Source organism: Prunus persica, chromosome G8, assembly GCF_000346465.2.
Source record: "Prunus persica cultivar Lovell chromosome G8, Prunus_persica_NCBIv2, whole genome shotgun sequence".
NCBI lineage: Eukaryota > Viridiplantae > Streptophyta > Magnoliopsida > Rosales > Rosaceae > Prunus > Prunus persica.
Window position 1 is genome coordinate 8816362 of NC_034016.1, and position 12768 is coordinate 8829129.

The following is a 12768-nucleotide window of genomic DNA, read 5'->3' on the forward strand; positions in this document are numbered from 1 at the left end:
ACTCTTCACCGCAAGTGGACAAAGATCTAGGGTTTCTGGAGTCCAGCGAAAATTCTAACCTACATCAACTAGTTTTTCAACGACTGGATTTAAATGATTTTGATCCAACGATCCATAATAAGTTCTGAACAAAAAACCACCTTAAAAAAAACTGGACAACCGGCTGTGGTGGATTTCTTTTCACCAATCACATCCTTCCACTCCAACATGGATTTTTTAAAAAATTTTAAATACAAATAAATCATTGCTAAAACCATTACTGCTAGGTTGAGTTGTCTCCTCACTAAATGCATCTCTCAAAATCAGGGTGCTTTTCCATCCAGGAGATTAATTTTTGATAACATCCTCATTGCTCATGAGAGGTTCAGTTATTTTAAAAGAAAAGAATACTTCACTTGGAGCTATGGCCGTTAAACTTGACCTGAAAAAAAACTTACTAGGAATTAGATCCACCACGCATTTTAACCTTGCTGCCCTTGCTAAATTGGGATGGAATTGTTTAACTTATCCAATCAGTGGTAGCAGCTTGTTAATTATTACCAAAAAATACCTAAGAAGTGAATCTTTTTTTTCTACTTAAAACGAAGCTTACCCATTCGAAGGTTTGGGACTGCTATCAACAGCATATGTTTTTGGAACTGGATCTTCCCTTTTCCACTAATCAATCTCATCATACCTGCTCATCAATGAAACTTTCCTTAGACTTGCTATAAAAACTTAAATCACTTTAATCGGAAATAGACTTGGAACATAAGCAAGCTATTGCAGGTTTCTGACCAGGCTGTTTTGGGTCCCTGTTCCAATGGTTCAATTCACTATCAAAAATGCTTATGAGCTTCAGATGCAGGATTGTTCACCTCATCCACAGGTGGGTTTGCTTAAGAAAATGTGGAACCTCTGTGCCGCCGGAAGTACAAGTTTTGTGTGGTTCCTACTTAGAAACAGACTCCAACTTCATGAGTTCTTTCCTCCTTGTTTTAAGTTAAATTTGATGGCTCAGTGCAAAAATCTGATGCAACTATTGGTTTTGTTCTTCGAAAGAGTGGTAATGTTCTTCTTGCTGATGCTAAGAAGATTGGTTTGGCTAACATTGTTGTGACTGAGTGTCAATCTTTACGTACGGGATGGTCTTGCCTTTGCTATTAACAGAGGATGTAAGAAAATCCAAGTGGAAGGAGATTCTAAATTAGTCATTGATTGCCAAGCTCCATGGACTTTATGGCTACTCATGCAGGATATTTACCATTTGAGCTCCTTTTGTGAAGTGCACTTTCGCCATTCTCATAGAGAAAACCAATTTTTTGGCGGATGCCCTGGCTAATTTTGGGCATCGACTTCCTCCTCCTTGTTTATGGGAGAATGGCCTACCCCTTATTGTTGTTGATGCTTTCTATTTTGATCTCTTTGGCCTCCATTGTATTAGGGGGCTTTTTCTTGTAAGTGACTTTGTTTTCATCTCAAGAAAAGAAACAGACCTAAAATTTGTTCCAAGTAGATTTGCTTAAAAATTAAACCCAAGCATTTCCTTAAAATTAAACCTAATAGAGCAGATTGTCCACAAGTTGGTAATTTGGACCAAATAAGAGGTAGGGAGAGATGCTGCAAATCTCAGACGGGGGCGACCCATTTGAGATTACCCATTTGTATAAAATAGGTAAGAATTTCTCGGTAATCATTGCATAATACTAAAAGGAAAAGGCAGCTCTGAACCTACAAAACCAAAAAGACAACAAAAAAGAAATTTCTTTAATTTTTTATATATATAAAAAATATATATTTATAATAAAAAATTATTTAAATAATTATAAATAAATAAAAAACCGTCTTGTAGATTGCAAAGATGTGTTACCCCAACAAGATAATTCTGATCAGCTAAACGCTGAGATTTTCACTTCATACTATGCCTAAATTGGTGTGTGTGTGTGAGAGAGAGAGAGAGTAACAATCCATACTAAGCTGTGCTATTAAACTATGGAGGGGAGAGAGAGACAACAATCCATACTAAGTTGTACTATTGAACTATGGGGGCATCAAATATCTAATCTGACCCATCAACAATTCACCCTAAACTTTTGGCTTTCTGGTCTGTACAAACTCAGTGAAGCAGCAAAACTCTTTCCTACTCAATTCACACTGGTTGCAGCCTGGTGAATTTCATCATATGCGCCCGTCTCCTCATTGAACGAGTACCTATATTTGGAAAGAAAGAAAAAACATGTATAAGGTTGCAAGACACATCTTTGGCAATTACATGAACCAACTGACCAACCCATTAACAATACAAAGTAGTGTAAACCTTCCTTTCAAATCTATTCCAATAACTCAGTAGATTATGGTGGTGAAGCCAAACTTTCATTTAAATCTGTGTCATCTTTCTATTATCGTCCCCAACATTATCAGTAAATCCAGAAAGTTTTCAGTTGCTATGCCTTGTGTTGTCATGACTTGTAATTGGAAAGCCATGTTCCTGACCAATAAAACCCACCACACATAATGACAATTTCAGATGGAAACTACTTCAAATCTAATACACTCGAAGTCGAACACAACAGCTGTAAGTACTGCAAGTACCCCTAACAGACTTTATTTGCCATCTAAACCACTCTTGCTTTCCTTTTTTCTCGATGGGAGAATAAGTAATTGAAATTAGTTGTGATTTATGTGCTAGTATTGCTCAACAATGCATGGTTATGCAGTAAACTAACCACATAGTTACAATGAAGAAAACAAGGTATGAAAGGCCCAGAATCCCAGATAGCAAATGGGATAATAACAGAACTGTGTTTGAAATTTAGTGTGAAGTGCAGCTAGATCTACTAATGTGCAATTTAAGAACTTAAAGGACGTAAGCCTAGAAACTTCTAACCCTTAGACTATGTAAAGAACTGAGAATAAACCAGGACCTATCCAACTAACAAGTAACCAACCAGTATGAAAATTCAAAACATGCAAACAAAGACTTATCCACCCCAAAAAGAGCACTGCATAAAGAACAAAAAGCAATGGAATCTAAAAATAAGGACAAGCTTTCTTTACCACAGCCCCGACGCAGCAGAGCAATAGAATCCTGTGGACGGATCATAATAATATCCCAAACTGCTGCTATAATAGTACCTAGAAGGATTAACCAACCATAGGTTATATTAGTCCAAAATAGCCACATAAAAATTTGCTCATATATAAGTGAAAGTTCAGATCACTATTTAACATCAAGGAAAAGCAACTGGACCAAGGATCACCAGTCAGTCCAATGGAATTTGAAAGTAATTAAATATTAAAAGTAAATTTCGAAATTAATTATTGGAATAAAATTACTCAAAATATACAAATGAAGAATAACAAATACGATTTCTGTAACCAGAGGATTTTCTAAAGCACTGATTTATGCATACAATGTTTGTAGTATTTTGACAAATTTAATTCATGTATATGTATATATTAGAACATTTCCGTAGCATACATAGACAATGGGGATGCCCTGCACCAACGAACGGTACCCCTAGCAATTCGAATGCTAGTGTTAAAAGTAGATATCGAAATTAATTATTTGAATAAAAATACTCAAATATACAAATGAGGTCCTTGTAAATTAATAAACCCTATTGGGATGGAAACTACACTTAAAAAAAGGAAGATACAGAGTCTGTTCAAACGACAAGGCATCACTCTAATGGGGAACTGTCTGCTCTTGAATGGATTTTTATAAAACTCAACTAATACATTTGGATGAGATGTCAACCTTTATAAAATAGTACCAAACTTCCACAGTTGCAGCCCTCCCCTTACACATACACACACACAGGGCATTGCTTCTCTCCATACAATCTGGAAATGTAAAATAGTTATGTTGCCAAACTCTCAGACGGGATAACATTTCCCTATGTAGTTTAAGGTTTAGGCCGGAGCAAGTTGCTTTGATTGGCATCAATCTTTTATCATGTTTCCCTTTTTTTTTTATAATCTCATTTTTGATTTAGTTGATTACTCTAGGGTGTAAAATCACCCTATGAGTTTAGATTTTAGTATTACATCTTGAGTTTTCGAGAAATAAAGCTTAAAATCTAAGAGAAGAACCTGTGCGGCTCACCTGGTACTAGTAAAAAAATGAAAATAATTGCTCTCCAATTCAAATGACCTATGGTGCCAATTGACGGACGTACACATACGGATGAAAGCTAACAGTTACGTCAGAGCCATATTGAGACTTAAATGTTCGGGTTTCATCCAATGAGGACGCCAAGTGACCAGCACTGTAATTTTTCCTCCTAACAGTCGACCAGCACAGGTACTTGCTTATATTTAGTTTTTAACTGTTGAGTTTTGGTCCCAAGAGTTAAAAGCTAAACTCTAAGCTCATAGGGTGATTCAACACCTAAGGTAGTCAACCCTGCCAAGAATGGGATAAAATAAAATTAAATTAAAAAAAAGAAAGATGAAATATATTGACTGGCTGCCCATCGAAGCAACTTGCTCCTTGCAGCCTACAAAATCTGGAGATTTAAATCTGGAAAATATATATATATATATATATATTCTATAATACGATGCCTTGCCGATCGCCTGGCCAGTGCATGCCGGTCGACCAGCAGTGCAAAAATCTGGTTCGGACATTGGATTTAAATCTGGTTGACCGGCAGTGCAAAAATTGGTTTAACCTTATAATAGAAAAGCTGTAAACACAGACACACAAACATTTAATAGCAATAACAGCAAACCATCTAAAAGTGGCTAAAGAACAAATGCCAGCAAGCAAATGAATTCAATTAGTCCCACTCCATTCCCCACAAAGAGCATTTCTCCACCACGTCTAAAGAATAGATGATTAGCATTTACTGACTAGACAAGAAGCAACTAAATACTATTATGTATCAAGTCAATATCAATCGTACCAAATAAATAAAACAAAACAAAATCAATGAGTTCACTATACAAGTACAAGCAATCAAGGATTTTATTTATTTATTTGGGTGGAGAGAGAGATAGAGAGATGTAGATAGAGAGAGTACCCAGAAGACTCATCAAACACATAATCATTTTGCAAAACTCCATCTGAAAGAAACAAAAAAAAAAAAAAAAAAAAAAGAAGTTAGGAAGCAACTGCTAATAACCCACCCAAAATGTTAAATTTTCTAATCAAAATCAACAGAAAAAAGCTTACTCTCAGAATAAGCGTTTAAGTTGTTTGAAGACAGTGAGCTGACTCCATCAGAATTAGGGCCACAGATCACATCACTTCCTTCAGAAGATGGTTTAGCAATTACATGTTCATCATCTTCCGCAAATATATCAAACGCATCAGCACCATTACTCGTGGTTTCTGCAGCGGGTGCATTAGAATTGGAAGAACCAACAGCAGTTTCGGGCAGTATTGAAGAGGGTACTCCTGGACTGGTTACATCAGAGGAAGTGCCCCACTCCATGCTAAGAACAGATTTCCCCTGGTATGCACTTGTGGAGGTGCCTTCCCTTCTTGCCCGAGCTAAGCTCTCATATCCTTCTGAAAAAGAAAGGATAAAAACAGTTATATATGAGCATAGCTAGCTCTAATTGGTGTCATGCTGTATTTTAGATTTCACCCATGTAATGTTAGGTTGTTTGATCTGTGTTGCTGTTGTCGTTGTGCAGGCCAGTTTGTCCAGTGGACAACTTGCCCATGTTTTGAAATGTTTCTTTTTATTAATGAAAGCTTGTTTCTTATAATGATAAAATAAAATAGGGAGCAAACTTATGATTGACACCCACCGATCCTTTTCTTTTCTTCTCTCTATTTATCTTTTCTTTTAAAGATGTGAATACTCATTACGAAAAGAATCATTTCCCCAAAATGATTATTATTCCAGAGCCCTTTTGTGCAATTCAGATAACAATTCCTTTAAGTCTGATGTCGAGGAACTTTTTTTTCTTTTCTTTTCTTTTCTTTTCTTTTTTTTTTTTCCCAAACAGACGAGCATCTTCTTTGAAGACTAAGGTGAACTTGCTGAAAGTGTTAATTGTCTCTTGACAGGTTTCACATTGATGATTTTTGAAAACTCTCATTCTTATGTAATTGGATTTTTCGCTCTTGCCCTTTCTAAATGACAGCTATTACTTATTGAAAAGCGAATTATAGAAGAAAACCTCTATACCTGGAGAATTGTAGATTATCCCCTAAAAGTGTATTAGCGCGAACATAGAGGAAAATAAACTACTTAAATCTTGGATTGACTAAAACACATTAGATGGCTATTTTTGTAATATTCTTGTAACCAGTTTTCCCATAAATTTCAAACTTGAGAGCACCTGGTTTTGGGATGATTATGTGTGATTATAGTTTATTTTCATGTTATTTGAGATATCTTCAAATGGTAGTTCCCCATTCCATTGGGATTTATCTTCTATATAAGCTAAACATTCATAAGAGCAAAACATACAACCTCAATTAATGAACTGTACTAGCAAAGATTGCTTTCTTTGAATAGTCTTCTTCCTAAAAGACATTCTAAAATCAATGGTTTTCTAAGTCCTAACACAACCCACCATCAATTACTATCTCAAAATCATAATTGATCCAAAATATTATTCTCAGGTTGTTGAAAACAGCAAAAATAACTCAGATTTCCAAACTCCCTTGTCTATTTCAATTCCAAAGCCAAACTCAGTCCATCTCAACTTACTTTTCCAATTCTTGTTTCATTAAATCATAACCCTAGTTTCCTCAAGAACTGTATTGTTGCTTCTGTTCCAGATATCAACTTCTCTTTTTAAATTTTACCAACAAATTCTTTGGGAAGTTGAGCATTCACACTTTTGGCATCCATAACCTTCAACTTCTCCCAAATACAGGCCTTGCAATTCGAGCCCTTGCAACCTATACTGATCACAGGATCCTTGATTTATGATTTCTGAATAGCAAAGCTTTCCTACACCATTTGGCACCAAACACCTCACATAAAAAATAAACAGACATGGCAAAGAGTGGTGCTATTGACACCTCCAATATGTTCAGCCCATCCAGCTACTATTCCAATCTCCACAGAAGTTTTCATAAATTTTAGAAAATGAATAATAACTCAAACTTTACTATGCCACCAACCAAAAATCCTCAAACTACCCCTACCCTTGCTTTTCCACTGCCCTTACCCTAATTTCTTTTCTTTACCATACCCTTACAAAAAATAATTAATTAAAAAAAGCCGACACGGCTGTGCGCACCATAAACTGGAAAACCCAGGCTACGGACGCTATAGCCTGGGCCCTGCCAGAGTCAGACCTCCAATGGAAGGCATAATTTTCTTTAAGTTAAAAGTGTAAATCTTACTAAAACTAAACAACACAAAGAAGCTGACAAGGCATCATAACTAGGTTTATGCATGCATACACAAAAAATAGTACACAGAGACAGACCATGATTATAGCTTCTCCTCTTAAGCTAGGGGGATTAAAAGATTGGTAGAAGAAGAAAATTAAATACCAAAATTCAGAAAAGTGAAAGATAAACCATATCACTGACCTGCCTCACGCTCAAACATCTCTTTCTTTTCATGATAGACATCTGCAAAATAAAACTTCAACCAATAAGCACTCTGCCAAAACAGAAACTGATTCCTTACCAAAGGTTTACGGAAATAAAACATATTTTCTAAGTGCCTGTACTAGATCTGACTAAAGCAACTACACCAGATTATACAAAACTAATGCAGTTTTCCTAGAACAATAACACACTTAACTGGATTCACCATTATCCATCAGGTTTGTGGCATCTTCAGTTAATTGGTCAAATACACGCTTTGTTTCAGCCGACATCTTCTCCTTCTTGTTATTTGAAGTTCCCTTCAATCTCCTCAAAGCTTGTAAAACCTGCCACAGTAGAAATTTTTACTTCATACAATTGATGTTGGAAGTGGTAGGCAATCAACCAAAACATAACAGCTACTTTAGTGCAATTTAAGTCGCCAAAAACAATATTGCATTTGAATTATTTACAACAATCCTTTGTGTTCCAAACAAACGCCCTTCTGCATTCATGCAGTCAAAGTGCCAAAATTCCTACAACCACATATGATGGAGTGTAAGGCCCTTAATTTTCAGGACCAATTTCACATTGTATATTGCTCCTTGTGTTGTATGCCAATCTTGCATACGATCATTTTCTATTGTTCTTATCTTCACGATATGACCATATTCTACTGTTTTTGCTTTGCTAAATATTACGCTAGGAAAATCTAAAATTTGCCAAGTGTTACGTGACAGGCCCAAGCGCAACAAAAGTTGAAGGTCCAAGTCCAAGGAGGCTGTCTACTCCTGTGGCCCACCTTAGAGAGGTACACACTTGCATCTGTAAGGTCCAACCTTATCCACAGTAAGTAGACCCAACTGTAGGATTCACTACCTAAGTGTACTTCTGATGGACCACTTGCATTTTCTCCATAAAGACTCATTTGTTAGGACGGTTTTGCTTCAGGATAAGAGAGGTCCACTAGTTCGTTTTATCTTAGCCCAATTATTTCGCTAAAGCTAGTGAAAACTGTCCATTATAAAAACTAGGCCCTCATTTGGTTTGGCTAGATCAAAATTGACTCCATCAAGGAGGAAGAAAAATCCATTGGAGAAGCCAAAACTTCTCAAATGTACCAGAGGGGCATTCAATTTTCAAACAAACCCAAACAACCAAGGAGCTTCACCACCATTTTCCCACTCTAGTTGAATTGCCATCACGAGAGTAAGAAGAGGATCACTATTTGAGACACAGAGGACAAACTCGTAGGCACTGCTTCACTTTTCTTATACCTTTGCAATCCTAGGTCATCAATGCACACTCGAGCCTATGTCATAGGTTTTATCATTTTTGCAGTATTTTATAGAGTTTAATGGTTTCTTCTCATACAACACAAACAATGTTAGATTTAGCACTTCACATAATTGAAATTTCAAATGAAAACAATTAATTCAAAGAAGAAGACTGAGTAAGATGAATGCTAGTATACCGTTTCCCCTGGCTCAAGCACATCAGCAATACGTCTTTTAATCTTCCCAACATCATCAGAAGACAAATCTTGGACATCATCATCATCTTTTGTTACTGCAAACCCTTTTCCAGCATATTTTGTATCAACTTCAACACTATCAAGCCATGCATCCTACAAAATTCCATATTAAATTGAGAAACTGAACACATAATTGTAACCATTGTTTTAAAAGGCGAGTCGTAAGTGTGCCTTCAAGAGCACTTTCCAGCTTGTAATAAGCTCTCGGCTATGCTGTGTTATTTAGCTTTAACTATATGTAAGTAGCTCCGTACCTCCCAGCTTATTAATTTATTTTTATTTTTTTAATCTATGTGAACTGCGTGCACAAGCACTAGAATGACAAAGTTGATGTGACATCCATGATGACATTATGTAGCAAAAAGTGGCAGAAGAAAGGAACAAAATATAGATAATAAGCAGTTTTGGGGTTGATTATTATCTTGGATGACAATAAGTACTTTATTTCAATTATATTAATCTCCATTTTTTAATCATAGAATTGAATTCTTGAAAGGTTTCCACCTCACTGTTCTTGTGCTTGACATAAAATGCCTCAGTCTCGAAAATATGCGTAACAAATCCAATTAGTTGGTATTCGCAGTGTACTTCAAGAACATTATGCATTTTCACGTGTTCTCGAACTATTCTACGACAAAAAAGATAAATTCCAATTTTAGTAAACTTGTACAGAGAATTTTTGCCTTTTAACTGAATCACATCATTCTATTAATTAAAAAGAGACAAAAAAACTCAGTATGCATATATTAATGCTTTATGAGCATAGTAAAGCAGTAAATTCCAGGACCTAATTGTACTAGATACACTTAATCACCCAAAAGAAAACTAAAAATTGGCTTTTAGAAGCAAAACGAATAACTATTTAGCCTTCAAAAATGCTACACATGTTTACCTCGACTTCATAGAACTATTTATCCTTAAAAAATGCTACACATGTTTACCTCGACTTCATTTTTATTGGCATATTCAACAAAATTTCCATCTGCATCAAAATAACCTTCTTCCCTCTCCTTGTTCAAGTTGAAAGGTTCTATTGGAATCCCATCCTCAACAAAGTCGTCGTAATCCTGCCAAAAGATACCCCAATCATTGGCTATCCTTTCCACTGATCCAAATCCAATTAACAGAAGAATCTGGCAATCATCTCGACTCACAAAAATGCTGCCAATTCAGGAAAGAACCATTCCAAATTACAGATGTGCTCCTTTAACAAAAAACATGCATGGCACTATAAATGATTGTGGAACTACTGACATATAAAAACAAATGATTGTGGAACTACTGACATATAAAAACAAATGTTTCCACCACAAGAAGATAATAATAATGGTCAAATCACATGATTTGTATCTTAAAGCAACGACACAGACTAGATGCTGTATCAGGGAAGTTTTCATTGAAAGCATTAGCAACAGGCACACAGCCTCAACAACACCATGTAAGTTGTAACTATGAAGCGCATTGTTACAAGATGACAAATATAACACCAAAAAGAAGTAAAATTCTAAACTCCTTAGGAAACCAACCAAATGCAGTTCATATCAGCTACAAACTTCAAAGGTTCGAAAGGCTTATTCCCCGAAACAAAACGTGAGGAATGAATAAGCACCGAACAACGCAAAATGATAGTGATAGAAGAAAAAGCACCGAACAACGAAAGCATTACTTTGATTGCAATGTCGACAATTGCAAAGGTATCAATCGAATACAGAATATCACACACACCTTGTAAGTAACTTCAGCAGCAGAGACATCGTTGAGAATGCCCGCAGTCTCTTCACTGAAAAGCTCAGTTGTGATTTGGCTTCGGCGCTTGGCCCGTTCTTTGGCGGCAGAACGAGGGTCCGTCAATGGAGTCGGGCCAATCCCAACCCCAACCGCCTCCTCAGGTCTGCCTCTGTTTACGGCTTCATCTCCTGGCCTCGCCTTCTTCCCCTTGGGGAATCTAACCCTTTTTTGCCTGCACATGAACCCAAAAAATTTCCAGTAAAATGGTTTCCTGAGAAACAAACAGAAGCCACAACTAAATAAAGAAATAAATAATTGGTTGTCAATTAGGGTTTTGAGAATTGTTACGCTTGGGGTTTGTCGGAGCCGTCGTCTTCAAAGAAAGGGCGTTTCAGATTGGAGCGTGAAGGATTGGATTCCATTGAAATTCAATCGACGAAATGGAAGAGCAGCTTTTGGTTTCTTGTTAACGATTTTATGAGTATTCACTTCGAATCACTGGGTAGAAAGTTTTCTGACTCTGGGTTTGAACCGAGTTTTTAATCCTAATTTACCCCGCATTTTCATAAATGTCAACTATAGTAAAAACCTCGCTTGAATTACACTCAATCTCCCTCGAAACAAAAAATAATAATATAAAATAGTTACTCAAAATCTGTGTAGTAGTTCAGAGCAATTACTTTCCAAGTAAGATTATGAATTTGAGTCGTCTTAACATTCATGTAATGTGTATAAATTTAGTATATTAGCTCTCTCAATAAATAAAAAATTGCTCCTAAAAAAATAAAATAAAATAACAAATTTGAGAAATAATTGGGAAGTTTTTTTTTCAAACAAAAAAGAAATATTATTAAATTCCTAAATCATGTGCTACAAAATTAAAGAAACATGCCGATTGTATTGGGGTTGATTTCCGTTTAGGATTGTTTTTTTCACCAAAATCTATTATTTTAAAAGCAGTGGCCATTTGATAGTAGTTTTTAAAAGCAGACTCTAGTTACTTTTTACAATCCTGATCTCTTAGACTACAGGGATCCAAGAGATCTGTAGTCACTCACCGTTGGATGTAAATTCAACTATTTACTCACTATTGCACTCCTTTTTAAAAACTTTTTTGAACCATTGAATTAATATCTAACGGTGGGTGACCACAATCTCTTAGACTCTTGTGGTCCAAAAGATCAGGACTATACTTTTTAAAAATGCTTTCAAAAGAAGCAGAGATAAGCTTTTAATGAATTTTTTTAATTCCCAAAATGACATAATTCATTTTAAAAAATGACACCACCTCTACCCCCACATTCATCACCTCCACAACCATCGCCACCACCACCACATTCACCACCACCATCCTCACCACCACTACTACCACAACCACCAACTTCACCTTCATCACCACTGTGGGAACCAAATTAAATAAGACCCTAGGTCAAATAATTCCTTCCATTTGGGGATTATTTGACCTAATTGGGAATTAATCAACCTAATTGGGAGTTACTCGATTTAATTGGGGATTACCCAATTAAATGGAACGTTACCTAATTAGGTTGAGAATAGATTTGATTCCTACCACAATTCTCAATTAAATGAAGAGTTACCTAATTAAAATAGGACTTGATTTAATACCTACCACAATTAGGGATTTCATTTACCCTAATAAATCAAATCCCTAATAATTCCAAATAAGGGATGAATAATTCTTTTCCATCTACGGAATTATTACTCTGAAACCATAGCCTCCAAGACCACTATAAATGGATAGCCACACACAAGGGTTGAGGTACATCTGAAATCTCTACTGAAACTCTACAGAAAATTCCTCTCAAACCCTAGCCACCTCCTTTCTCTATCTCTTTTACATAAGGTTCCGGCCTCCCAGTTTTCACATTAAACACATCTCGTACCCTATTTTAGCTATCGTTTCTCTATGGATCGATTGAACTGACTTAGGCATCGGAGGGCCTTTGGCCAACACCCCCCGGGTGTGGTCCTCTTATTTGTTCTATTTTGCAGGGAG

General features: G+C 36.2%; 1 protein-coding gene across 4 annotated transcripts; it reads right to left on the reverse strand.

The window, feature by feature from the left end:
• Window positions 1805–11317, reverse strand: LOC18767205 (SUPPRESSOR OF ABI3-5). Of its 4 annotated transcripts, XR_002272981.1 has the most exons (11): window positions 11100–11269; window positions 10749–10983; window positions 9965–10090; window positions 8964–9116; window positions 7707–7836; window positions 7490–7531; window positions 5159–5497; window positions 5007–5049; window positions 4088–4387; window positions 3740–3825; window positions 3037–3114 (listed from the first exon to the last, which is right to left on the reverse strand). XR_002272981.1 is itself a non-coding variant. In XM_007199812.2 (10 exons), exons 1-10 carry the CDS (start codon window positions 11171–11173, stop codon window positions 2124–2126), a joined length of 1287 nt encoding a protein of 428 aa, XP_007199874.1. In that variant the 5' UTR covers window positions 11174–11317; the 3' UTR covers window positions 1805–2123. The 4 variants fall into 4 exon arrangements, 2 of the variants coding, with proteins under 2 accessions (XP_007199874.1, XP_020426129.1); XM_007199812.2 differs by lacking the exons at window positions 3740–3825; window positions 4088–4387 and adding an exon at window positions 1805–2190 and having other exon boundaries at window positions 11100–11317; XR_002272980.1 differs by lacking the exon at window positions 3740–3825 and having other exon boundaries at window positions 3034–3114.